Below are 26,069 nucleotides of genomic sequence, written 5' to 3' on the forward strand. Positions count from 1 at the left end.
TTTAGCTCCACCTTGAACCCCGACAAGGGAATGTGGAATATGTACTGTAGTCAGAAGGTGTTCCTTCAGCTGAAAGAGTTATTCAGATGGTTGAAGCGGAGTTCATTCACAGGTAGAGAACAGGTCTAGGTCAGGGTAGAAGATGTAACAATGTGGTCATGAGGACAAGCGGAGTCCCAAAGATAACCAAAGGCGCAATAAGATCTGCTCATAGCCAAAGACAGTAGAAGAGGACTTACCAGAGTCACAAACTGTAGGACCTACTTGTAGTTTTGTGGTCTTCACAACCTCAGTCCTGGGTATGATCCCGTAGAAGTAAATAAGACATCTGCTAGAGATTAAAGCAATGGCTGGCACATGTCCAAAGTACATGTTCATGCCTGGAGCCTCATGCAAACGAACATATATTTTTGGACCCAAGACAGACGAAAACCTTCAGGACCTTTCTGCTTTAATGACCAGCACAATGCTAGAATTATAAAAACGCCCTAGTCATGCCCGGTATTCTTGAACATTTGGGGTAATGCAATATATCCTGACACCTGTTCTTCACCCACATCAATGATGATGGGCAGCAGTTTGGCGGGCACTTACAGTGGAGCATTTCTATTGTATTTCTTCCATATGACATCTTCATTACCTGTTCACACCTGTGTTAAGACCTTTGCTATTATCTTCTGTCACTAACAATAAAAACGGAAGTCTAATGGATCCGTTGTAATTCCCATTTAACTGGACTTTTAATGCCTTCCATTAATATTGTTTGTACCCCTACGTTAGTGCTTCCAATACTTGCGACAAAAAACTGGTGCAAAAGGACACTAAAAAAGAAACTAAAAAGTTCATTGAAATCCACGGATGTTTAAACAGATCAATTAGACTACATTTATTATCGTTTTCATGACGGAAGATAATAATGGAGGACTGAACACAGGTGTGAACTGAGCTCTGCCATCATATATTTCTGCCCTTCAGGGTAATTTTTGTTCTTTTCCATTGATACCCTGCTGCTCTTCCAGTACCAAAAAGAGACAACAAACTGCTTTACCTATTTATTGACCTTAAAGGAAATCTACGACCAGGATGAAGGATTGTAAACTAAGCACATTGATATACTGGTGTGTGCCCCCTCTGTTCTTCTTTTAGCATCTTATGCCCTTGTTTTTTATGAAAAAGGGCTTCAAAAATTATGCAAAAAATTATGGGGAGCTCCAGGCTCAATTAACAAACATGGAGCCCAGAGCCCCACTGGCTCATTTGCATAATAGCCTTTTATCGTAAAGAAGAGCAGTATGTCATTGTGCTTGGTTTACAATCCTTTATCTTGGTGGTAGATGTCCTTTAACGTTCCATAGGGCTTTGGGTCAGGGGGTTCTCTATATTCTCTTCATAACTTTCAAGTCTGGATTAATTGTAGTGTAATTCATGATTGTTAATAATGCAGTACTGTACTCCTAAGCCTTTCATGTTTTAAACAGAAAACTGGGAGAACATATCTGAAAAAAAAAAAATTCTTTCCATTGCAGAAAATGGAAAACCTAACTAGTAATACAATAAAAAAGGAAAAAAGAATGAGGGTGTTCCGTCTGTCTTTCAGACAAGGAATTCTCAGAATTCATGTGCAGGGCCCTGTGGAGCAGGATTGTGTATTTTTTCCTCTTCCTTTCTACCCTATGATAACATTGCCTCATACCTCTAATTATAAGCAAGTCAAAGCTAATAATGAGATATGAGATAAGTACAATGAGTGACACACATTGAAACTGCTGATAACAGGATTCCCTGTGAAACTCTGCTACAAGGATACATAGGAAAGTAGTTTGGAGTATAATCCAAAGGTAGAAAACTGCTGCCGGAAAGACCCATTAACCTGTGGCTTCCCAGTTATCTTACATTAGGAATAGGACTTTCTCAGGCAATCGGCACATACACAGTCTTACATTCATGTAAGAAAATCCAGTTTCATACTAATTAATAGTGCAGGAGGCCGTGTAGTGGTGATGGCAACTGAGAAGTCCTGAAGGCTCCCGGCTCCTCTCCTGCCACTATGCTGTGTGTCCTGACACTTGTTGTATGCCTCGACACAGGACAAAGAGCAAAGTGGCCCAGGGGAGCAGTAGAGGGTGGTAAGTACTTGTCAGTTGTACTGTACTGCTCCCGGTTCTCTCCTGCTCCTGGCGCACCACTGCTATGCGTCCTAATGTCAGCGATAAAACCAAAGTGGGATACGGTTGGAGAGAAGAAGGGAGGAGAAGAAGACCCAGGAAAGGAGAGGGTTTGTTTTTTGGTCTGATCTGGAGTCTCCACTATTTTTCTGCTCTGGGGATCTGCAGTATTAGTAGTTCTATGTTGAAGTATTTTTAGTCTACTATGGGGCCTCCAGTATTATTTGTCCACTCTAGGGTCTCCCCATTATTATTATTGTCTGCTCTGGGGTCTCCTAACTAATATTATCTGTTCTGTGTCTGTACTTTTATTGTCTGCTTTTAATGCACTGGTTTCTGGGATGGTATATATTGCTATACTGCAGTATGTATAATTTCTGTTCAGTAAATTAGTATAGTTTCTGTTGTCCATGTGTGTGCAAAACGGGTCACAAACAGACCTTGTTTATTGCAATTTTTGGCCAATCCTGGCTTGCCCTCGCCAATTTACTCTACCATTGACCCTGGGTTCCTACCTGTGACCAGAGTACCAGCTTTCTGAGAAAGACATGGGCATCTGGCCCAGGCTCTTCCTCCGCGTAGAACACTTCTTCTGTCAGGGAGGAGATTGGAGGAGGCAGTCCCCGGGTTTGCTATTATTTTTTTGCACCAGAATTTAGAAGGTGCTGTTAACTGATCACTGCAGACCCTGACTCTCTGGACTTTGGTGACACATTGATGATGCCTGGCGGTAGACCCACCATAGCGTTGGAGCCATCCCTAACCCCTAGACTGATAAATGATAGATACTGTTCTCGGGACAGTGGTCAGTCAGTAAAATCCAACCCATGCTCAGTCCAGATTCACAGACTGACCACCATTATGTGCCACGGACCTTAGTTCCTACAAAATACACTGGAAACCAGAAGGAGAAAAAGTAAAACTTCCACAAAACTACTTTGCAAGTAAATCCAAGAAAAGCTTCTCAACTATTGGTGCATTAGCCAAGTATGGCGGACATAGATTACTTTCCTACCACAGATGTGATGGCCGGTGGTAATTGACTGTGTGTACATCCTGGCTGAGCAGCTTACAGTAAGTGACCAGACGATTCCCTGCTCCAGTCGCTCTGATTATTTTACACTGTCAGCCAACACATGCTCTGCCTTTATAGCGTCTTCTAGGATTTCCATAACTAACACATTCTGTTTATTTCCGCAGCTAGTAAGATATACGGAAATATAATGCACCCAAACAACTCTGCATCTGTCTAAACAGCCGTGTCCCGATATCTGTTACACATAATAAGGATTGTAGTGCCGCCTCGTACAGACCTCCCCGTGTAGCCAATAATAATACCAATATGAAGCTGTAATTCTACGGATGAAAGTTTTTACATTTTAAAAGCATTAGGTAAGGAGGACAATCTTGATAGAGTGCGCGAGTAGTGCTTTATCAAAGCTTATTGACATTGTGCATTAAAGCGGCGTGTCTTAATGGGGGCTCGGAGCATTCTTGAGAAGTCGTTTTCATTGTGTAAGACGCACACACACCTGGCTCAACATGCATAGGCTGCGGCGTAATCGAATCATAGTACGCCTGCCTGGGTCACGCTACCAGGCCCGACTGGAAGTGTGTGTGTGTTTTGGCAATGATTCAATCAAACCAAGTCTGTCTCACGCGACCCTCCTCCAGTGTTGGGAATTCAGTATGAATCCTATAAGAGCTATGACTGGCTTATAGTAGCACAGATTCTCTGCTTCCAGTGCCAGATAGTCTGGAAGGAGACGTTTATAGCAGGGTGTGGCCGTCTTTCATCACCTTGTGGCTTTTAAGTTGAGATCTTTGATTTCTTTAGAAGCTGAGGATTTGTACTTGGATTTTATAAGCCAGGTCTGGGCTTTGGGCCGATTTCCCAACAAATCGAGACGGCAAAACAATCATTTTAGTATTATTATTTTTTTGTCTCCCTTGTGCTTTATTAAGTCTGAATGTACAGGGCAAGTTTCCTCCAGACTTCTCGTCCTGTCTTCTTACATTAGCAGCCACATTATGGGATTCATTAGAATTCTTCACCAGTGTAACGTCCAGACTGTACATTCTGTACTCTGCTTTGATGAGCCCATGTGCGGGCAGATGTACTGTACAGTCCTGACCGTTCCTACGCTGGACAAGCTTTACAAGAGGAGCGGACACGTGAAATATTCTATTGTGTTCTTAATTGTCCTCTGTGTCCGCCGGCATCAGTAACATCCACTTACACAGTATATTGTAGGCCTATAGTAGGGTATGTTCACAACAGACATTTCTTCCATTGCAGAGAAAATCTATCATACAAATTGACATTTTGTGGAGTTAATTGTACCATGGATCAGTTCCGCGGCTTAGAGACCCGGATACCCTATTTATTGGCTAGCTCTGCACCACAACTCTCACACAACTGTGACTAGTCTGGTAATCTTCTTATATTTGTTTTCCGTGTCCTCCTTTCTTTTAAAATCAACTTTAAAATTATGCTAATGAGTCAGAAGGGCTCTGGTAACCCCCCTAGATCCTTTCTGGTACATTATCATAATTTTAAAGTTGATTTTAGCAGAAATGAGGCCATGGAAAACAAATGCTACGTGTTGTAGCTTCAAAGGCTGTTACACTGTGCAGGAGTACTTCCCCCCTCACACCTTGTGCTGAAACTCCCTGCTGATGTGAGATTACATCAGGCAGAGGGAGCAAGAGTGAGGATAAGACATAATGTTAATGTTGGTTTCGGAGGAAGGGGCCATAGATAACATATATAAGAAGATTCCCATAGTCCCAGTGCCCAGATCTATGAATGGGTGCTTGATTTTGATGGGAGATTTAGTTTAATGCAGAAGTTAGTATCAGATGTCTCTATAATAACCTGTCCTGATTTAACAGGTCTGACCCAAGTATTATTTTCCTGAAAAGCATCAACTAAACAATGGGTGACATAGTTACTAAAAGGTTTTTTTTTTTGTCTTCTCATAGGATGTGAATCCTCATCTGAGGTGACCACTGAAAAATCTACAGCTGTGGTGGAGAAAGTGTTTTCATCCTTGAGGGACCTTACCAGGATCCGTTCACACTTGAAGTTGTTCAGTTCTGTTCATGTACCTTGCAGCAATATTCAGCAGGTGAGGACATCATCGCGGTGTAATGAAGTTTGTGTATAACAAGCTCCTATCACTGTATATACAAGATGTAGACCATACATAGACATCCTGAAGTAGCTGAACAGTGAGTAACCTTCTGCAGACCTAGGGGCCCAATGCTTGTTTTTTTTCTAGGTGTGACTCTCTTTTAAATTTTTGGCCTGAGAATATATTTCCGTGACCATATCTTGTTTTTCTCTCTGCTACATGCAAATATTTTTTTATTTTTTTTATTTGATAGCTTGCATATTGAGATAGTAATTTCCTGCTAGCGTTACAGCCACCAAATCCCTTGTAAATAAATGGATCTTACATGTGGAACCGGAGCTTTCTTCATGTGTGATTAAATAAACACCAAATCTTAATATTTGCATTTTCAGTATAAAAGTTTTCTGGGATAAATTGATACAAGGCTAAGGGCCCCCCTAGAGTGCACATATTTTACAGTAAGTTGCATGTTACAATGTAAGCAGTGAAGATTTCCATCTTTCTAGTTATTATGTTTCGTGTCACAGTCTAATCTAGGTTTTTGAGTGTTTTGACAGTGTTTGATCCTTTTGTTTTTCTGTTTGGTTTTATTTTATAGACAGTATTTTATTTTTACATGTTATACAAACAGCAGAATCTGTATAGGATCACAATGGCCACATGGTATGTCAGCTGACATTGGACAAAGCGCTCCATTGTTTTACTGTGTGGTCCTCAAGTAATCTCCCGATGGACTGATACAAGACATAAGAGAAGCTTGTGTGTACTCAGTTAGCTTCTGATTATCCAGAATCTCATAAGAACTATAGGGCCCAATACCAAATCTGTGATACCCCAACCACCCCCCTCATATTTTGGTGTGTTCTTATGTAACCTTATGTGAGCCAAGACCCAGGGGAGGATTAAGACGGCAATGGGCCCTGGGCTGTGTGAATATTACAGCACCTACAAGTCTGATATCACTTCCTACATATGGTACAAGTCAAACTTTTTGAAGAATGGAGGAAGCGTCCCTTCTGCCTGCTTCAGAGGACCTCTAAAGGTCCTGAAATGGCTCTCGTGTACATGTGTATTGACAGCATGAACAGATGTATGAGGATTTCATGAGTGTATATATTGAGTCTATATTATCTACTACTGCCAAGGCCTGCCTGTGACATCCATGGCTTATTTCACACAACCAACTTTGTTGAAATTTCTTGGGTTAAGCCCAAATCCGACTTACTAGCTATACAGACTAGGTTCAATTCTACTTAGTCTGTTTTGAGCCAGTGAATCTGGCCGTCACATTGATAGTTCTTGGGCCAAAGACCTCCCAACGTCCCTTTAGTTAGGCTAAGGCTTTTCCTCTTATCTACATTTAACTTTGAAACCAATTCCTTAGGTCCTTTTTAAAATATTTGAAAAAAAAAAATATTTCACTCAGACATTTTCCAAATGCAATTTTTTTTACGCAGTTTTAGCATTGTTATGCATCTATGTAGTCAACAGGATTTATCAGGACTGAGGCTTTGTCACAGTCTTCTCAGGTGATAAGATAGCATTGGATTTCAAGTTCAACAAATATGTATAATATTAAAACATCCTCTTTGTAAGAGGCTATGGACGATTTTCTAGTGTCCTCTGCCTACACAGGAACCAGCATGAATTTACCTTACAGAAGATCAGAGAAAGAAGAGAATCAAAGAAAATGTATTATGACAAAAGGACACAGGTGTGGGAGTAAGATAATGTTTAGATACATGGTAGAGATAGGATTATAAAGTAAAGTGTAGATGATCCACCTGGACCTCTTGTACCGGGCACCATAACTGCAGGCTCCCGTACCCATCAGCGGGAGGGGTAAGTATATTGGTGTCTGATTAATTTAGGACTTTGTGTTAAAGTTGAGCTAATTTTTCCTGGTGGCAAGAATGACCATAACATAATAAATTGCGGTAAAGAACACAATGACCAGATCGTGGTCAGACACTTCTCACTTTGGGGGGTATTTTTTTTAATTATAAATCCAAAAATGTAATTTCTGTATTGCATTAATGAAAGACTTTGTGAATATAATAAAGACAAAAATACAATATTTAAGAGCGATAACTGCAGTGCACTGTCAGGGAAGGTGGGGATGGGTTTTGCGTTGAAAGATTTTGGATTGTGATATATGTGGTAGTTGAGCGCGATCAGTAAGTGAGTACTCTATGAAACACCTGCAGCCCATTGAAAAGCAATAACACATAATAACACATAATGATATTTCATCACTACTTCCCGTATCCAAATAATGCGCCCATTCCCTTCCTGAAGAGTAAAGTACAAAGGTATTGTGAGGGTGAGCTGAAGCATAACGCTATGTGAGTGTGTATGCCGGTGCTGGAGGAGGTCTATTCTCTGTCACACAAGGACATGCCGATAGTCTATGCTCTCTCTAGTCCTAGCTATAACTGATCCTCACCCAGTATACACAGCACTGACCCTGGCAGATATTAAACAGATGGTGCTTAAATGCTAAATTTCAATCTAGCAAAGCGAGTTTGAGGCTTTTAAATATTGCGTGACTGGGTTTGAGGCCGTCCGGGGAATGCTCTATTACACAAACCTGCAGGCCGTCGCCTTGTGTTGGCTGGATGCTAAGCACATGTGTGCAGACGACCTTCAGCAAACTTCAAAGACACACAAATGTACACAAAAATAAGGTTTTACTCTGCCCGTTTATATTTCGGGTAGGCTTTGCATTTTTCAAAGACCCGTTTGTTTTGTTATGCTCTTTAACCCCTTTTTGACCAGTTGGCCGCAATAGTCTGCTTCCTCTTCTTAGGTATGACAGCCATAGTCTACTAGAGCGTCTCCATTCAGCCTTCTCCGCTGAATTAATTAGTTGTTTTAATCTTTCATGTTAAGATCTAAAATTCTCTCCTGATATGATATACTTTACGTTCCTTTTTTGTTATTACATTGCGCTATTGGTAGAATTTTTTTTGGTGTCAGTCAATGGAAACATTTTTGATGCAAATTGTGTCTTGATCAGAAATAATAAATAGTTCTGGTTCATACACAGCAGATTTTTCCACCATAGTTCAATCTATAGGTTTAGTAGTAAATCTGCAACAGAATTGCAAACAGGGCTGGTGCCAGCACTAGGCAAGTGTTGGGGCCCAGAGCTGCTGGGGGGGGCCCACATAAAGCTGTACTTGAAAACTTTAAATGAGGGCTTTAAATAAAATAACCATGGTAAACTAGGGAGTATTTTAGGGAACAGGAGACAGGAAGAGTTTTTGTTTCTGAAATTTTAATGCTGCCACATGAGTTCACTGCAAAGGGGCCCACTGAGGTTCTGTCGACCTGGGGCCTACTGAAACCTGGAGCCGACCCCAATTACAATTGCAGTTTGTTGAGGACCTTCTGCAAGGGTCAGTTGTCACATAACTGCATCAGCCATTCAATGGTAGCAAGGGAGGTGAGGTTATTGCTGAAGGTCCCATTTTTGGACAACTGTCCCTGTAGTACCATACCATAACTTTTGGCCCATAGTTCAGACAGTAGTGGCAGAAATTAAAATAGGGAGCCCATATTAGAGCTGGTTACCACTCTACAGCTTATACACTACCTGTATCCCCTAACTCTGGGACATCAGGGAGGGGCCCTTCAGTCTGAGGAGTCACAGAGATGTGGTGAAAGGTGTAGGGAGCATTTTTGAGGGCTGTTTTAGTTCCTGCAAGGGTCAGTTTGTCTTGGTCCTTGTAAGGGTAGAAGCTAATTTATGAGGGATGCAGGTGCTAGTTGACCAGCAGGGAGAGAGAAACACTCGCTAGCCAGTACATGATCATCTCGATCTCCTCCCTCTATGGGTAAAACCATTCAATGTGATATATGTGTTTGTCTTTTTGGTGATTTAAAATGTCCATATTTAATGCATTCAAGTAAAAATTAAGTTTCATGGACTATCTGATACAGAAAGTATATTGGAAATTTGAATAAATTTCTCTTATCCAAACAATATCAATTACCTGCTGAAATAGGAATATCCTTTTAAGCAGCCTATGGAAACCTGTCAACATGTGAAATCCTGATGATAGGTTCCTTTTAAAATATGCCTCCAGTAATAACATCCTCCACCTTATGATGACTTCCAGACAAATTCATTATATCATTTCTGTATAGAGTTTTTTTTATACAGCCCAAAAAGTCCAGTGTAAAGCACAGAACATCACAACAGGTCCCATTCCAATCCTTAGGGTTTTCTGCCCACCATTGATGTCTACTTTTGATTTTCCACTACATATTATATTCTCTTTGATCTGTTACTAAAAAGATGAGAACAATAGAAACAACAATGGGAGAGGTGAACGTTGCATTAGTCATTCATTGTAAAGTGGCATCGGCATCTCCTTTTATATTAATATAAAGATTTAGCAAGAGATTTGGCATAAAACCAACAAATGATTTTCAAGGGTGAGACTCAAGGATGTTCAAGTCTGAAGATTAATTAAATAAAATGCAATTGAATATTTTTGTTGAATAGAAAATGATTTGTAATGTGTGCCGCTTATATGAGCGACAATGACTGCATGGAATAGAGAACGACAAAGTATAAAATGTTAGACATTAGATAGGAGACGACACTAAGAAGTCACGATCATGTGTCCGGATTATTTAAAGGCCCATATCCAAGCGTTAATAAATCTCCCCCTGTATGTGTGTGTACGTATCCACTTATCAGGCCATTTTCCATCTCGTCGCACCACATTACATCATATGAAATCCTTTTTGCATAGCATTGGGCCTGATGAATATATCCCAGATTGATGATGACAGCGCATTGATTTATTAATTCACCCATACAGCGAAACATTTTAGTTCAGACACATGTGCATAGGAAGACCTGATCAATGACTGATCGTTAATGATGTGTAACCCACGCTGTATCACACAACCTCCATTACTGTGGTTACATGAGAAAACGGGGCACATCCGGAACACATAGCTCTCGTCTTCTGTGCCCCATCCTCTGACCCTGCCGCATCTGTAAATAACTAACAATCAAAATGGCAATCTGCAGGAAAATCATCCTGTCCGTCCCTAATCAGAAACAAGTCTTGAAGATGCAAATGTTTCCTTTCAGACATCAAGTACAAAGTAATTCCTGTACCGATCCTATCTAAAGGCAGTCCCCGGGTTACGTACAAGATAGGGTCCGGAGGTTTGTTCTTAAGTTGAATTTGTATGTAAGTCAAAACTGTATATTTTATAATTGTAGATCCAGACAAAAAAATTTTTTGCCCCAGTGACAATTGGAGTTTAAACAATTTTTGCTGTAATTGGACCAAGGATTATCAATGAAGCTTCATTACAGACACTTTACAGCTGATTATTGCAGGCTGGGACTATAGTAAAGCATCCAGAGAGCTTCACCAGAGGTCAGAGGGGTCCGTCTGTAAGTATGGGTTGTCTGTAAGTCGGGTGTCCTTAAGTAGGGGACCGTCTGTACTGCACTGTCCGGGCTAGTGATGGAGCAGTATATAAAGTGACTACACCGGCTTCTGAGCTTGTAAAAAACATACAAGTAATAAATACTGAAAATTAAAGGGTAGTCTTAAAGGGAACCTGTCATCAGAAATTGACCTAATAAACTAGCAGTATGTTGTCAAGCAGCTTGACAGCTTCCAAATGATGTTTCTTTCATGGTCCAGTCTGGTAGCTTCATCCAGAAAATCAACTTTGAAGTGAGATATAAATTGATTGTATAAAGTCAGGGAGGCGGAGATTTTAACACTGAAGTCAATCTCTCTCTTCCTCAGAAAGCCCCTTCACTGTTATTGATGATCCTGCATCCAGAGACATCACTAACCAGATCTCCTGAAGGCCGACACACAGTGTTAATCACAGAGGAGGAAGCGTTCAGAGCTTCCCACCTTGTCTTCAGTGTTAAAGGGGTTGTCCACTTTCAGCAAATATTTGATATTGTTTATGTAAGGAAAAGTTATACAATTGTCCAATATACTTTCTATATCAATTCTTAACAGTGTTCTAGATCTCTGCTTGCTGTGCTGCTATAGAAGGCTTCTTTGGATATAATCTGTCCATGTGATGGACATGCAGGTGCACAAACTGTTATTATCACAGAGAGTAATAGGAGCTGTATGATAATAACGGCTTGTGTACCTGCCTGTCCATCACATCACATGGACAGATTTCTATCCACTAGCAGTAAACATAGAAGCTAAAAGTTGCTTTTAAAAAAGAGGAGGCCATGGATAACAAATAGAAGAAGATTACCAAAGGCACAGTGCTTGTATCTATGAGTATGTGTCCCTGGTTTATCATTCTGGATCTTGATGGTAGATATCCTTTCACTTCACAAAATTCTTTTATAGTCTATTAAATACTAAAAAGGTATTTAACTGAAGTTGTAAGGTTGGCAGAAGAGACCACCCGTGGTGCCCATTTCTATATTGTGTTGTCGTCTGGAGATATACACACCACTCCTTAGCAGGATCCCATGATGTAACCATTCTTACTCATGTCATCACTGAAGCCTGTGGCAGCAGTCATGGGATATCCAGAGGAATCGGGAATATGCTTTGTATTTGGGTAAAACAACCCTTTCATTACAAAACTTGGGGCTTTTCTTTAAGATTTTGCACCCATTCAGCCAAAAGAGAATGTGTTGTTGGGAGAGAAGCTTTGTCTCTGAGCCCTTTTTCTGTGACCCATATTCCTGCCAATGTTTATGAAGATGCATGAAAAAGTTAGGCCCCTTTCACACCAACATATGTTTTTCCAGTCATGTGTTTGAATTGCTGTATTTGGCCATATATAGTTGAAGTTTTTTAACCGTACATCACTGTATCCACATAAAACACAGTTGGTTGGAAAATAATGTTACTAGCTTACTCAACCCCCAAATCCCTGGATACTACACGTACATACGGCGGCATGCGGTGCACAAACGTATGCAAAACATATTTTAAAACTCTATGGGGGTACGGAACTGAAGTATGGGAGAATATATGGGTTGTATATGTTTGTTTACGTCTCGCTTACTATATGGTACGATGGACAATATGGCCATTTAAATTGATGATCTTAATTCCCATTGTAGTGAATGTGGCCGTGTCCTATCCTTATAAAACCGGTAGGGTACGGGTAGCACATAGCCGTTTTAATACATTCATGGGAAAGGTGCATCATTGTGTAAATAATTGTTATACGCTGTGATTAAAAAGGGAGTAACACAACAGAATCCATCACAATTTTGGATTTTGTGTAGACTAGGTCCAAAGTTACAAAAAATGTACTGGCTGGCACCTAAATTTCAGATATATGGACATGTTATTGTTTATCATGCTACAGTGCATACATTTTTTACTTAGACTAAATATCCATAGGAAGCCGTTCATCTCTCGTGTAGTCTTTATGCGATGTGTTATTAAGCCACAAACATAAAGGGACAAATCTAAGTCATGCAGACAACATATGTTTAAACACAACAGACATTATGGCTGCAGGCATTTTGTTAATATATGATTATATGCTGTCATCTGTCCCATACTGTACTGCCATATGTGCGCCAATTATATCATTTAGTTTTCTATGCTCAGATATTGACATGGAAATCTATGCAGAACAGAATCTATTCATGGATAAGCTTGTAGCGCTTAAAGCGGCATTAAATAATGTATTGTTATGGTGAATGGATTGCAACCAGCCTAAGCCTGTTAAACAAACAGCAACATATTTGTCACGCATTTAGGAGGAGATTTGTTATTATTACCCTCTAAGAATAAAGTACATATTCTGCACATTAAAGGTGCTGTCAGATGCCAAGGACTGCTATTCATAGTTATTTAAAACGACAGATTTTAAAAATAGTCCCCTGGTATTAAACTTTTAACCACTATACAGGGATGTGAAATTCACTGCAAGGAAACCACCAGGTTGCTACCTCTTGGTGTACAATCTGGGGACAGCTGACCCAAGGGAATCAGGAGATAAATGGCACTAAAGGATGGCGAAGGGAAGGTGGAATTCATTTGTTTTAGTGATCCAGATACACCTCAGGGCAGGTCAATACCATAATCAAGCAGGGGTCAGGACCGACATAAGAGGGTTAGAGTCGAGTAATAAAAGCAGAGGTCAGAGGAGGCAGAAAAGGGTAGAATTAAGTAATACAAGCAGAGCTCAGGCCAGGCAGAAAAGGGTTCGGAACAAGTAAAACAAGCAGAGGTCAGGCCAGGTAGAAAAGAGTTTGAATTGAGTTTCACAAGCAGAGGTCAAACATAGGCAATGCAGACAAACACCTTTGCAGAGTATTGAGAAAACCTCATTTTTCAAGCATCTTTCCATGAGGGTGATACCATGAGGCCCATTGCCCAGGAGTGTCAAATCATACTTTTCTGAACATGGAAAATTGTGAGATTTGTATGTGATTTTGGTTCTAGTGCTATATCCCAATGTTATCCTAGTGCTTTGTAGTTCTGGTGCAGTGATGGCCAACCTATGACACGCGTGTCAGTGCTGACACGCACAGCCATTTTCAGTGACACGCGGCCGCCGGAGAGTTAAGTTTCATCCTCGGCTCCTACACAGCCAGGTGCAGTAGCCGGGAGGCTGAGAGATTGTCCAGCATATTGTAATATATAGATGTAGTATGGCAGTACATGGTAGGATCAATCAGACAACCTAGGATTAAAGTACCCTAGAAGTTAAATAATTATACATATTTGTTATTTAACCCCTAGGGGACACAGCCTATTTTGGCCTTAAGGACGCGGTCCCATTTTTCAAATCTGACCTGTGTCACTATAAGTGGTTATAGCTTTGGAACGCTATGAGATATCCAGGGGATTTTGAGATTGTTTTCTCGTGACACATTGTACTTCAAATTAGTTTAAAAATTTGGATGAAATCTTTTGCGTTTAGTTATGAAAAAAAACAAAATTTGGCAAAAATTTTGAAAAATTCTTTATTTTCAACGTTCTAAATTCTCTACTTTTGATGCAGACAGTCATAGCACCCAAATAAATTCATAACTTACATTTCCCAAATGTCTGCTTTATGTTGGCATGGTTTTTTAACCCCTTAGCGCTCCGCGCCGTAGCTGTACTGCGCAGCTTCCGACGATTAGCGCTCAGCGCAGTACAGGTACGGCGCGAGCGCATAGGATTTTAGAATTGTCACCACGTCTCGCGACGTGGTGACATCGGGACGAGATTTGGGTGACAGAGGCAGGAGGAGTTCCTGTCTCCGTCACCCGACCAATCAAATCGGTCCCGCCCGCCGATCGCCGTGATTGGCCAGTCAAACCTGACTGGCCAATTACAGCGATTTTGGGCTAAAAAACGTGGTTTTAGCCCCTTCCTCTTCCTCCAGCGGCACCATTTTGGTTTGGTATCGCTGGAGAGAGGAGAGAGCGTTACTGTGTGCACCAAAATACACTTTTACACTATAAATAGTGTTCTGATCCTTATCTGATCCCTATTGTTCCCTACAAATTCCCATCCCTATCTGTTTTTTCCTGTGTCCTGTGTGTTCCCTGTGTGATCGCCTTGTGTGATCCCACGTGTCTTCCGTTTTTCCCTGTCTGTCCGTTCTGAACCCAAACGCACTTTTCAGTGCGCTGTGTTAGCGTTGTTCTGCACTGGACGCACTTTTCAGTGCGCCGTGTGAATAGCGCTGCACAGAATCTTTAGCAGTCTTAGCGGTAGTTAGTTTGTCTTAGGGCAAGCTAGGTGCATTTGTAGCGCCTTTTTGCGCGGTGCACATAGGTTTTTTTTCGGTGCCTGGTAATATTTTTTTCCAGAACGCCGTAGGTGTACCCGTACGTAGCTACTTTTTGTGTGTGCCATCTGTGCGGCTGGTCCGTGTGGTTTGGTGTGCATTATCTTTTTTTTTGTGTGCTATCTGTGCGGCTTGTCCGTGTAGTTTAGTGCGCATTATTTTTTTTGTGTGCTATCTGTGCGGCTTCTCCGTGTAGTTTAGTGCGCATTATTTTTTTTTGTGTGCTATCTGCGCGGCTTGTCCGTGTAGTTTAGTGCGCATTATTTTTTGTGTGCCATCTGTGCGGCTGGTCCGTGTGGTTTGGTGTGCATTATCTTTTTTTTTTTTGTGTGCTATCTGTGCGGCTTGTCCGTGTAGTTTAGTGCGCATTATTTTTTGTGTGCTATCTGTGCGGCTTGTCCGTGTAGTTTAGTGCGCATTATTTTTTGTGTGTGCCATCTGTGCGGCTTGTCCGTGTAGTTTGGTGCGCATTATCTTTTTTTTTTTTGTGTGCTATCTGTGCGGCTTGTCCGTGTAGTTTAGTGCGCATTATTTTTGGTGTGTGCCATCTGTGCGGCTTGTCCGTGTAGTTTGGTGCGCATTATCTTTTTTTTTTTTGTGTGCTATCTGTGCGGCTTGTCCGTGTAGTTTAGTGCACATTATCTTTTTGTGTGTGCCATCTGTGCGGCTTGTCCGTGTAGTTTGGTGCGCATTATCTTTTTTTTTTTTGTGTGCTATCTGTGCGGCTTGTCCGTGTAGTTTAGTGTGCATTATATTTTTTTTTTTGTGTGCCTGCTAGACGGTTTATCCGTGTAGTTTGGTGCACATTATCTAATTTTTCTAGTTCTCTATTTTTTTGTGTGCAATGTCTCAGAAGACGTACACCGTGTTGGAGGCATATAACATGCTTGCCTCTGACACCGAGTCAGCTAGTGGGGATGATGGTCCCTTTTACCTATCATCATCCTCCTGCTCATCTTCCAGTGACCTGGAAGGACCCCCAAGAAGGCGCCGTAGGGTTCCAGGGACTTCTGCAATTGAAGTGCCTGGGACTTCTGCAGGAGAAGTGCCTGGGACTTCTGCAGGAGAAGTGCCTGGGACTTCTGCAGGAGAAGTGCCTGGGACTTCTGCAGGAGAAGTTTCTGGGACTTCTGCAGGAGAAGCGTCTGGGGCTTCCACTGACCCCACATGGGTAGCCCCAGATAATTATACCCCTCAGGTCCCTGACTTTTTGGGCCATCCTGGAATTAACTTTGACACGACAGGGCTCAGAGCTGTGGACTTTTTTAAGTTTTTTTTTGATGAGGAGCTGTTGAATTTAATTGTAGTCCAGACCAATCTCTATGCTGCACAACATATTGCCCAAAACCCCACGTCCTTTTATGCACAACCCTACAGGTGGACCCCTGTCACTGCAGCAGAGATGCACAAGTATTGGGGCATAATACTCCTTATGGGGATAGTAAAGAAGCCTTCAATCAGGGACTACTGGAGCACAGACATACTGTACCACACCCCCATGTTCCGCATGGCAATGAGCAGGATGCGCTTTGAAGCCATCCATAAGTTTTTGCACTACACTGACAACACACAGTGCCCACCCAGAGGTGACCCCAGTTATGATCGGTTATTTAAGGTCAGGCCCATATTAGATCATTTTAGTGCCAAGTTTGCCCAGGTATATACCCCCGCAAAACATGTAAGCATAGACGAGTCCCTGGTACAATTCAAAGGGAGACTTCACTTCCGCCAGTACCTGCCCAATAAGAGGGCAAGGTATGGTGTGAAGATGTATAAGCTGTGCGAAAGTTCATCAGGGTACACATACAAGTTCAGGATATATGAAGGGAAGGACTCCACTATAGTGCCCCCAGAATGCCCCCCCTTCCTGGGTGTTACAGGGAAGATAGTGTGGGATTTAGTGCACCCACTGCTGGACCAGGGCTACCACCTCTACCTGGACAATTTCTACACCAGCACCACCCTGTTCAAGTACCTCACTTCCAGAAATACTGCGGCATGCGGCACTGTACGCAGAAATCAGAGAGGTCTCCCTAAGTCGCTGCTTGGGCAAAAACTTAAAAGGCACGAAAGCAGGGCACTATGCAGCGACTCTGTATTGTGTGTTAAGTACAAGGACAAGAGAGAAGTCCTTGTATTAACCACAATACATGAGCACACCACCACCCCTGTCCCAGTACGAGGTGCCAGTACAGAAACCCCCAAGCCAGACTGTATTTTAGATTATAACAAATACATGGGAGGGGTGGACTTGTCTGACCAGGTGCTTCAGCCGTACAATGCCATGCGGAAGTCGAGGGTGTGGTACAAGAAGCTGGCCGTGCACATGATGCAGATGGCATTGTATAATGCTTATGTGCTGCATCGATATGCCGGCCAGAGGGGAACTTTCCTGGAATTTCAAGAGGTGGTAATAAAGTACTTTCTTTTTGGAGACCAGGAAGGGGGGAGTGCTAGCACATCTGGAAGTGAGGCCCCAACACGTATTGTACCAGGGCAGCACTTTCCAGGAGTAGTTCCCCAAACAGCCAGCAAGGGAAGGACACAGAAGAGGTGCAGGGTGTGCTCCAAAAATGGCATTCGGAAGGACACCATTCATCACTGTGAGACATGCCCAGAAAAACCAGGGTTATGTATGAAAGATTGCTTCCGAATTTATCATACATCCCTGGATTTTTAGAGTACTCTGTTGCTACCCTGACGCACAGCTTATACATCATGCCACATGCCGCACCTTCCCTTCTAAGCCCTGCCATGTGCCCAGCCTGTAGATTACTGTCCCGTATGCTTTACCCGGGAAAACATGCATCATGATTTTTAGGGTGTTTGTCTCCCATGGCAGCAGCTGGGCACAAAATGACATAATAGATATTTTTTACTATGCACTATCCATTATGCACTTTTTCAGGGGTCCACCTGTGGGGTTAAAATGCTAACTATACCCCTAGATTAATTCATGGAAGGGTGTAGTTTCCAAAATAGGGTCAGTTCTTAGGGATTTCTACTGTACTGGCCCCTATTGGCATCTACAAATCTTTCATGATGCCAAAAAGAAAAAAAAAATGTACAATGTCTGTGCTCCAACAAGTTATTCCCTTTTGAGCCCTACCGTGTCTCCATCCTACAGATTATTGCCTCCTATGGGGTATTGCCCTAACCGGGGTAACCCGCAGAATGATTTTTGATGTGTTTTTCCCCAGTGGCATGAGTTGGGCAAAATACTTTTGTCACTTCAATGGCATATTTGATAAATTGCAATACAATTGTTTCTCTGCACTACTCACTTTGTATTAAATTTTAGCCAGCACCTTAGGGGTTAAAATGCTCATACAAGCCTACATACATTCTTTGAGGGGTGCCCTTTCCAAAATGGGTTCACTACTTGGGGGTTTCTATTGTACTGGTACCTCGGGGGTACCCCCCATTACCAATCTAGTGAAAACGAAGCTTGAAAACCTAAATTGTGCTTCTTTCTTCCTGACCCCTGCCGTGTGCCCAGCCTGTAAATTATTGGCACATGTGTGGTATTGCTGTATTTGGGACAACCCGCAGAATGATTTTTGGGGTGTTTGTCTAAAGTGGCATGGGTTGGGCACAGTACACGAGGCACTAAAATGACATTTTTGAGATAAAAACACAATTTTTACTCTGCACCCTTTACTTTGCATTCAATTTTGGCCAGCGTGTTGGGGGTTAAAATGCTCATACAAGCCTACATACATTCTTTGAGGGGTGCCCTTTCCAAAATGGGTTCACTACTTGGGGGTTTCTATTGTACTGGTACCTCGGGGGTACCCCCCCATTACCAATCTAGTGAAAACGAAGCTTGAAAACCTAAATTGTGCTTCTTTCTTCCTGACCCCTGCCGTGTGCCCAGCCTGTAAATTATTGGCACATGTGTGGTATTTCCGTACTCGGGACAACCCGCAGAATGATTTTTGGGGTGTTTGTCTAAAGTGGCATGGGTTGGGCACAGTATATGAGGCACTAAAATGACATTTTTGAGATAAAAACGCAATTTTTACTCTGCACCATTTACTTTGCATTAAATTTTGACCAGTGTGTCGGGGGTTAAAATGCTCACCACAACCACCGATAAATTCTTTGAGGGGTCTAGTTTCCGTAATGGTATCATTTATTGGGGGTTTCTATTGCACTGGCACCTCACAGGCCCTGCCAACATGACATGGCACTCCAAATCCAAACGTGTGAAAACGGAGCTGGAAAATCAAAATTTCACTCCTTCCGTTCTCATCCCTTCTGTGTGCCCAGCCTGTAAATTATTGGCACATGTGTGGTATTGCTGTACTCGGGACAACCCGCAGAATGATTTTTGGGGTGTTTGTCTAAAGTGGCATGGGTTGGGCACAGTATATGAGGCACTAAAATGACATTTTTGAGATAAAAACGCAATTTTTACTCTGCACCATTTACTCTGCATTCAATTTTGACCAGCGTGTCGGGGGTTAAAATGCTCACCACAACCACCGATAAATTCTTTGAGGGGTCTAGTTTCCGTAATGGTATCATTTATTGGGGGTTTCTATTGCACTGGCACCTCACAGGCCCTGCCAACATGACATGGCACTCCAAATCCAAACGTGTGAAAACGGAGCTGGAAAATCAAAATTTCACTCCTTCCGTTCTCATCCCTTCTGTGTGCCCAGCCTGTAAATTATTGGCACATGTGTGGTATTGCCGTACTCGGGACAACCAGCAGAATGATTTTTGGGGTGTTTGTCTAAAGTGGCATGGGTTGGGCACAGTATATGAGGCACTAAAATGACATTTTTGAGATAAAAACGCAATTTTTACTCTGCACCATTTACTTTGCATTAAATTTTGACCAGCGTGTCGGGGGTTAAAATGCTCACCACAACCACCGATAAATTCTTTGAGGGGTCTAGTTTCCGAAATGGTGACATTTTGGGGGGTTTTCTATTGTACTTTTACTTCAGGGGCTCTTCAATTACACTGTGGCACCACAAAATATTTGCAGCCAAATTGGCTTTCCAAATTCCCAGTATCGCTAACTCTGTTCTGGACATCGCTGTGCGGGGAAACAGCAGCTGACATCCACATGTCTGGTATTGCCGTACTCGGAAGAAGCAGGGCAAGAAATTAGGAATATATATTTACCTCAAATTCCTTCTGAATGTATCCGTTTTAGGGCTAAATTGGAAAGATTGAAATCCAAAATTGAAATTTCAAAATTTCCACTCCATTTTCATATGCTTCCGGAAAAATAATTAAAGGGTTAACAGACTTCCTAAATGCTGATTTGAATAGGTTGAGATGTTAGGTTCATAAAATGGTGTTACTTGTGGGGGTATATAGTACATAAGCCTTTATAGGGCACTTCCAAACTGAATTGATCACCAAAAAGTTCGCATTTTTCAAATTTCAAGAAAATCTGAGAAGTTGCTACTAAAACTTCAAACCTTCTCACATCCATAAAAAAAATGGAAACTTAAAACAAATAATGGATATAAAAAGAAGACCAATGGCAAAAGGTTTCTATCAAAAAAAATTTGTTGTATCACTTTTTGTCTAAAAAGTATAACATTTGAAACTTTGAAAATAGTCATTTTTTTCAAATTTTTCCTAAATTTTTGAATTTTTACCCCCCAAAAAAGGAACGGATCACCGAAATGACACTACTAACATAAACTACAATGTCTCACGAGAAAACAATCTCAAAATCACAGAGATATCTTAAAGCGTTGAAAAGTTATTACCACAGGAAGAGACACTGGTCAAATTTCAAAAAAAAGTTGCGAGCCTTAACCTGCAAACAGGCTGCGTCCTTAAGGGGTTAAGATTCCACATATTTTACTAGAATGTTATGAGGCTCAGAATTTGGGTGCCATTTTTCACATTTTTTGTAAAATCGCCAAAACCCGTACTTAGATGGACCTGATCAACTTCTAATTGACACTGAGAGGCCTAAATAATAGCAAGACTCGTAAATTACCCCATTGTGGAAACTACACCCCTCAACGTATGAAAAACTACTTTTAAGAAGTTTGTTAACCCTTTACGTGTTTTATAGGGGTTAAAACAAAATGGAGGTGCAGTCTGCAAATTGTAATATTTTTTCACAATACACCCATTTTGGGTGGAAAATTAAACATTTAAAATGGATTAAATTAAAAAAGGCTCCACAAAGTTTGATACCCAATTTCTCCCGAGTACACCGATGCCCTATATGTGGTGGTAACCTGCTGTATGGGCGCACGGCCGGGCATAGAAGGGAAGGAGGCGCCATCCAGATCAGATTTGCTATGTCACATTGTACAGGCTATAATTTTTTTCTTTTTTTTAATGAGGACCTATAGGGGCTTATTTCTTTTGCCACATGAGATGCACTTTTCTGGTATGTAATTTTGGGGCATCTACAGCTAATTGGTGAGATTTAATTAACTCTTTGTTGGTGGAGGAAATGAAAATCATCAATTTTTAGGAAAATTTTTATGTGTTTTTTATTTGGCCGTAAACCATACCATAAAAATAGTATATTATTTTTATTCTATGGGTCGCCACGATTATGAAAATACTTCATTTATATATATTTTTTATTTTTTACCATTTTTACTGAATAAAAAGTAATTTGGCAAAATTGTTGTTAATTTTAGCATCACCGTCTTTCATATGTATAACTTTTTTATTTTTCACCTCACAAATCTGTTTAAGGGCTTATTTTTTGCAAGAATGATAGCTCTTTTTAGTGGTCTTATTTTAGATTGCGTAACTTTTTAAAATCACTTTTTTTAGAGCATTTTTAAAGGGCATTAATAAAAAATCATCTTTTTCAGAGAGAGTTTTTTTAGGTTGTTTTTTACGGGGTTCACTTTGCGGATCTAATAACAATTCTGTTTTATTATACAGATTGTTACGGACGCAGGGATACCAAATATGTGGGGGTTTTGTGTATTTTATTCAATTGTACTGAATAAAAACTAATTTGGAGAAAATCTTATTCATTTTAGCATCACCATCTTTTCATATGCATAACTTTTTTATTTTTTGGCTGACAAATCTGGTTAGGGGCTTATTTTTTGCGAGAACAGTTGTTCTTTTTAGTGGTCTTATTTTAGAGTGCATAAAATTTTTAAAATCACTTTTTAGAGCATTTTTTATAGGGTATTAATTAAAAATTATCTTTTTTCGGAACGTTTTTTGCGTTTTTTTCCTCCGGCGTTTACCGTGCGGGTCCAGTAACAATTCTGTTTTATTATGCAGATTGTTACGGACGCGGCAATACCAAATATGCAGGTTTTTTTTGTGTTTTTATGTTTTTTATACTTTATTAAGTTTTTTATGGGAAAGTGACATTTTAGGGGCTTATATTTTATGTATTTATTTTTTATTTATTATAATGTGTAGTGTTAACTGTTTTTGCATTTTTTTTTACTTATACATACTTGAACTTAAACCAGTGATGCTCTGATCACTGGTTTAAGTTCAATACACTGCTCTACAATACTATTTTATTGTAGAGCAGTGTAAACTGTCTGAGCAAGCTTGCGCATGCTCAGACAGTTTACAGTCAGACCCGGAAGCGGTCTGGCTGCCATGGAGACCGGGCAGCTCCGGGGCACATGCCAGTCCTCGGAGCTGCCCGGAAGAGGATCGGATCCCCCGGTAAGCGGCACGGGGGATCCGATCCACAGCAGGAACACCCTTACACGCCGCGGTCATGCTTGACCGCGGCGTGTAAGGGGTTAACACCCGCGATCGGAGCCGGCTCCGATCGCGGGTGTTACAGCGCGGTGTCAGCTGTGATAGACAGCTGACAGCCGCTGCTTCTGGTACCGGCTCCGTTCGTGAGCCGGTCCCAGAAGCTAGACGTTATACTACGTCCCGGTGCGCTAAGCATCTAGCCCCGGGGACGTAGTATAACGTCGTGGTGCGCCTAGGGGTTAAAACTATAAATATCACAAAATTATGTTTTTTTTGTCAAGGTGACACACCACCCGAGTTATGCTCGTTTTTTTGGCGAATTTTGAAACACCAAGCTCAAAAGGTTGCCCATCACTGTTCTAGTGTCATCAGGGTTAAGTGAGATTTTCACCAATTTTATAGCTCTCAAATCCAAAGTGACCACGGCATTCAATAAAACAACTTCTTTATTTAGTCCATTTTAAAAGACATGGGAAGACATCAAAGTTCCAACGCGTTTCAGACGCAGAGTGTGTCCTCAATCATGGATTACGATCTCTGATCTATTACATGAATCTCCTAGCAACACCTAGTGAAAAACTGACCACACTGTCCATTTTTTTTCACACTCCTACTGACTTCAATGGATGAACTTTGTAGGACAACTATTAGAGTAATGCATGCTGCAGTTTTCTTGGATAGGATTGTATCGTTAAATAGATTATGCTTAATGTTGGATATGTGCATAACTCTATAGACTAACAAGGGTCTTAGCTCTGTCAGATGCAGAAAGCACTGATGCGCTAAAATCATTTGGGGACAAAGGCCCTAAGAAGCTGGATTGTGTAGTGATTGGTAGACATAGATGTTGGGTGAATGCGCTGGCCCTTCCAAAAGTGGAAGGGGGAACACCACCACCACTAGGACCAGGTGGCTACCTGATCCATACAGCCCATGACCAGCAAGGATAGGTAAGACATGAATGTGGCCTCTTCTAGTGCTAAAGCCTTTTTTTATCTAGTTACAACTCCTTTAAAATGACAGTTGTTTAAAGAGCAAGAGCGAGGAACTGAGCTCAGTATCGATTTGAATAAAGCACTTGGGGGAAGAAAAAGAACCATTTGTCCAGCAGCCCTTGCCTATGTCTTTCCTCTTTCTGTCTTGTCCTACTACTGTTACCCCCTCCCCTCTCCCTAGACGTCTATGAATACCCTTAGGGGTGGCCATCCATCCCTGGTCCCTGCTCAGCGTACAGTAGTTTTTCCCTAGAAATGTAACTGTCCAGATAAGGTCACCCTGTGCATTGGGAGCAGCTAGTGATTGAGGAGAGGAGCTGAACAGGAGGATGTATCCCTTACAGTAGTACAGGTGGTCCCCTACTTAAGGACACCCGACTTACAGACAACCCAGAGTTACAGACAGACCCTCTGACCTTTTGTGAAGCTCTCTGAATGCTTTACTATACAGGCGGTCCCCTACTTAAGGACACCCGACTTACAGACAACCCATAGTTACAGACGGACCCCTCTGCCCCATGTGACCTCTGGTGAAGCTCTCTGGATGCTTTACTATAGTCCCAGACTGCAATGATCAGCTGTAAGATGTCTGTAATGAAGCTTTTATTGATAATTCTTGGTAAAAATTACACCAAAAATTTTGAAACTCCAATTGTCACTGGGGCAAAAGAAAAAAAATTGTCTAGAACTTCCATTATAAAATATACAGTTTCGACTTACATACAAATTCAACTTAAGAACAAACCTCCAGACCCTATCTTGTATGTAACCCGGGGACTGCCTGTAGTCCCAGACTGCAATGATCAGCTGTAAAGTGTCTGTAATGAAGCTTTATTGATAATCCTTGGTCCCATTACAGCAAAAAAATTTAAACTTCAATTGTCACTGGGGCCAAAATTTATTTTTGTCTGGATCGACATTTACAAAATATACAGTTTCGACTTACATACAAATTCAAAGTCCACCTGGTATATCTTTATAATGGAGGGCTTAAAAGTGAATCTAGCCTGAGAGTTTAGTTCCATATAATAGATGGAGTTTTATATTGTGTTAAAAGTTAGTGAGTGTGTTAAAAGATTAACTTGCCCTGTCTGTTAACATATTCAAAAAAACTGTGTTATCCTACAGATTATTGCTCCAACTTATACAGTAAGTCTTATATTTAGTATCCTGCATAGTTCACTGTTGCCTTTCGTCAGACTTATAATGTAATTATTGACATCTGGAGGATATGCCCACATATATGGGATTTCTGGCCCGATATACAAGACAGGATCCGTTTGATAAGCACTCTGCGGTTCCAATTCCTCTGATATTCCTGGGTCTGTCCCCCTTCGGGTTTGCGTTTGTCTGCGTCCAAACATATCTAAACGCAGTGGCTAAATCATTGATACCTCTTTTCTGGAGGTAGACCGTTGCGCCACCCCTGAACGCATGGACTGATAAAGTATCCGAAAACTACCACATGGAAGAACTTTTAAGTTGACACACATACACATGCGCACACACGCACGCATACACACACACACACACACACACACACTCACACACACATAGAGATGGAATGAGATATGCCACACCACACTAGAGGAGCTAAAAGACAACTTGGAAGTAAACACGCGCAACGGCGCCAACCCTTCATCTAGCTCTCGTTGTCACTGCTAGTTAAATCTCACTTCTTAACATATTAACCAATCCAAGGTAACTACTATACATGGGAAAATCAGGAGAAAACCCTATTACCCCCCCCCCCCCATTGAAAATGTCTATTCGATAGAACAGCTTCAATGCCATTGATTGATTGTTGACACCATGTATACTTATATACCCCGAGACATTGTATTGTTATATTGTCTTGATGTTGAAACAATAAAAACAGAATTGCAAAAAAAAAAAAAAAATGTAATTATTGGGAAAGAGGCATAAATGCAGAAATAAAAGTAGTGATCCCATTATTAAGCTTACCATAGGCACCTGGTTTATTCTGGTCAGTATTGACTACATCATTTTTACATTAATGAACCTCTCTTCCCATCATGCACCTCTGCATATTGTCTTGTTCATGAGACATTCAGACAGTATACACAATGGGCCATTCTTGCTCATTGTCCTCGGTGGCCTCTTCAGCTGTGAATGAGATTTGAATATTGCATTTATCTTGTAGCGAGTGACGTCACTAGCGGTAGATCCATGGAAAGAAAAAAAGATTCCTGTAAATATTATTTGGCGGGGAGTAGGATGCAGCTATCAACCTTTTCTCTTTATTCTTTGCCATTACTGTAAATAGTGGAGACGTTATAGTTTTTTGTTGTATTGCT

General features: G+C 41.3%; 1 protein-coding gene across 1 annotated transcript in view; it reads left to right on the top strand.

The window, feature by feature from the left end:
* The window catches only part of SCFD2 (sec1 family domain containing 2), a 273,170-nt gene that overhangs the window by 221,424 nt on the left and 25,677 nt on the right, over positions 1-26,069 (top strand). The window contains exon 6 of the mRNA XM_072124397.1: positions 5,151-5,296. Coding sequence (XP_071980498.1) covers positions 5,151-5,296 — 146 coding nt within the window. The remainder of the gene's footprint in view (positions 1-5,150; positions 5,297-26,069) is intronic.

The sequence above is a fragment of the Engystomops pustulosus genome, chromosome 1 (genome assembly GCF_040894005.1).
Source record: "Engystomops pustulosus chromosome 1, aEngPut4.maternal, whole genome shotgun sequence".
NCBI classification, from domain to species: domain Eukaryota; kingdom Metazoa; phylum Chordata; class Amphibia; order Anura; family Leptodactylidae; genus Engystomops; species Engystomops pustulosus.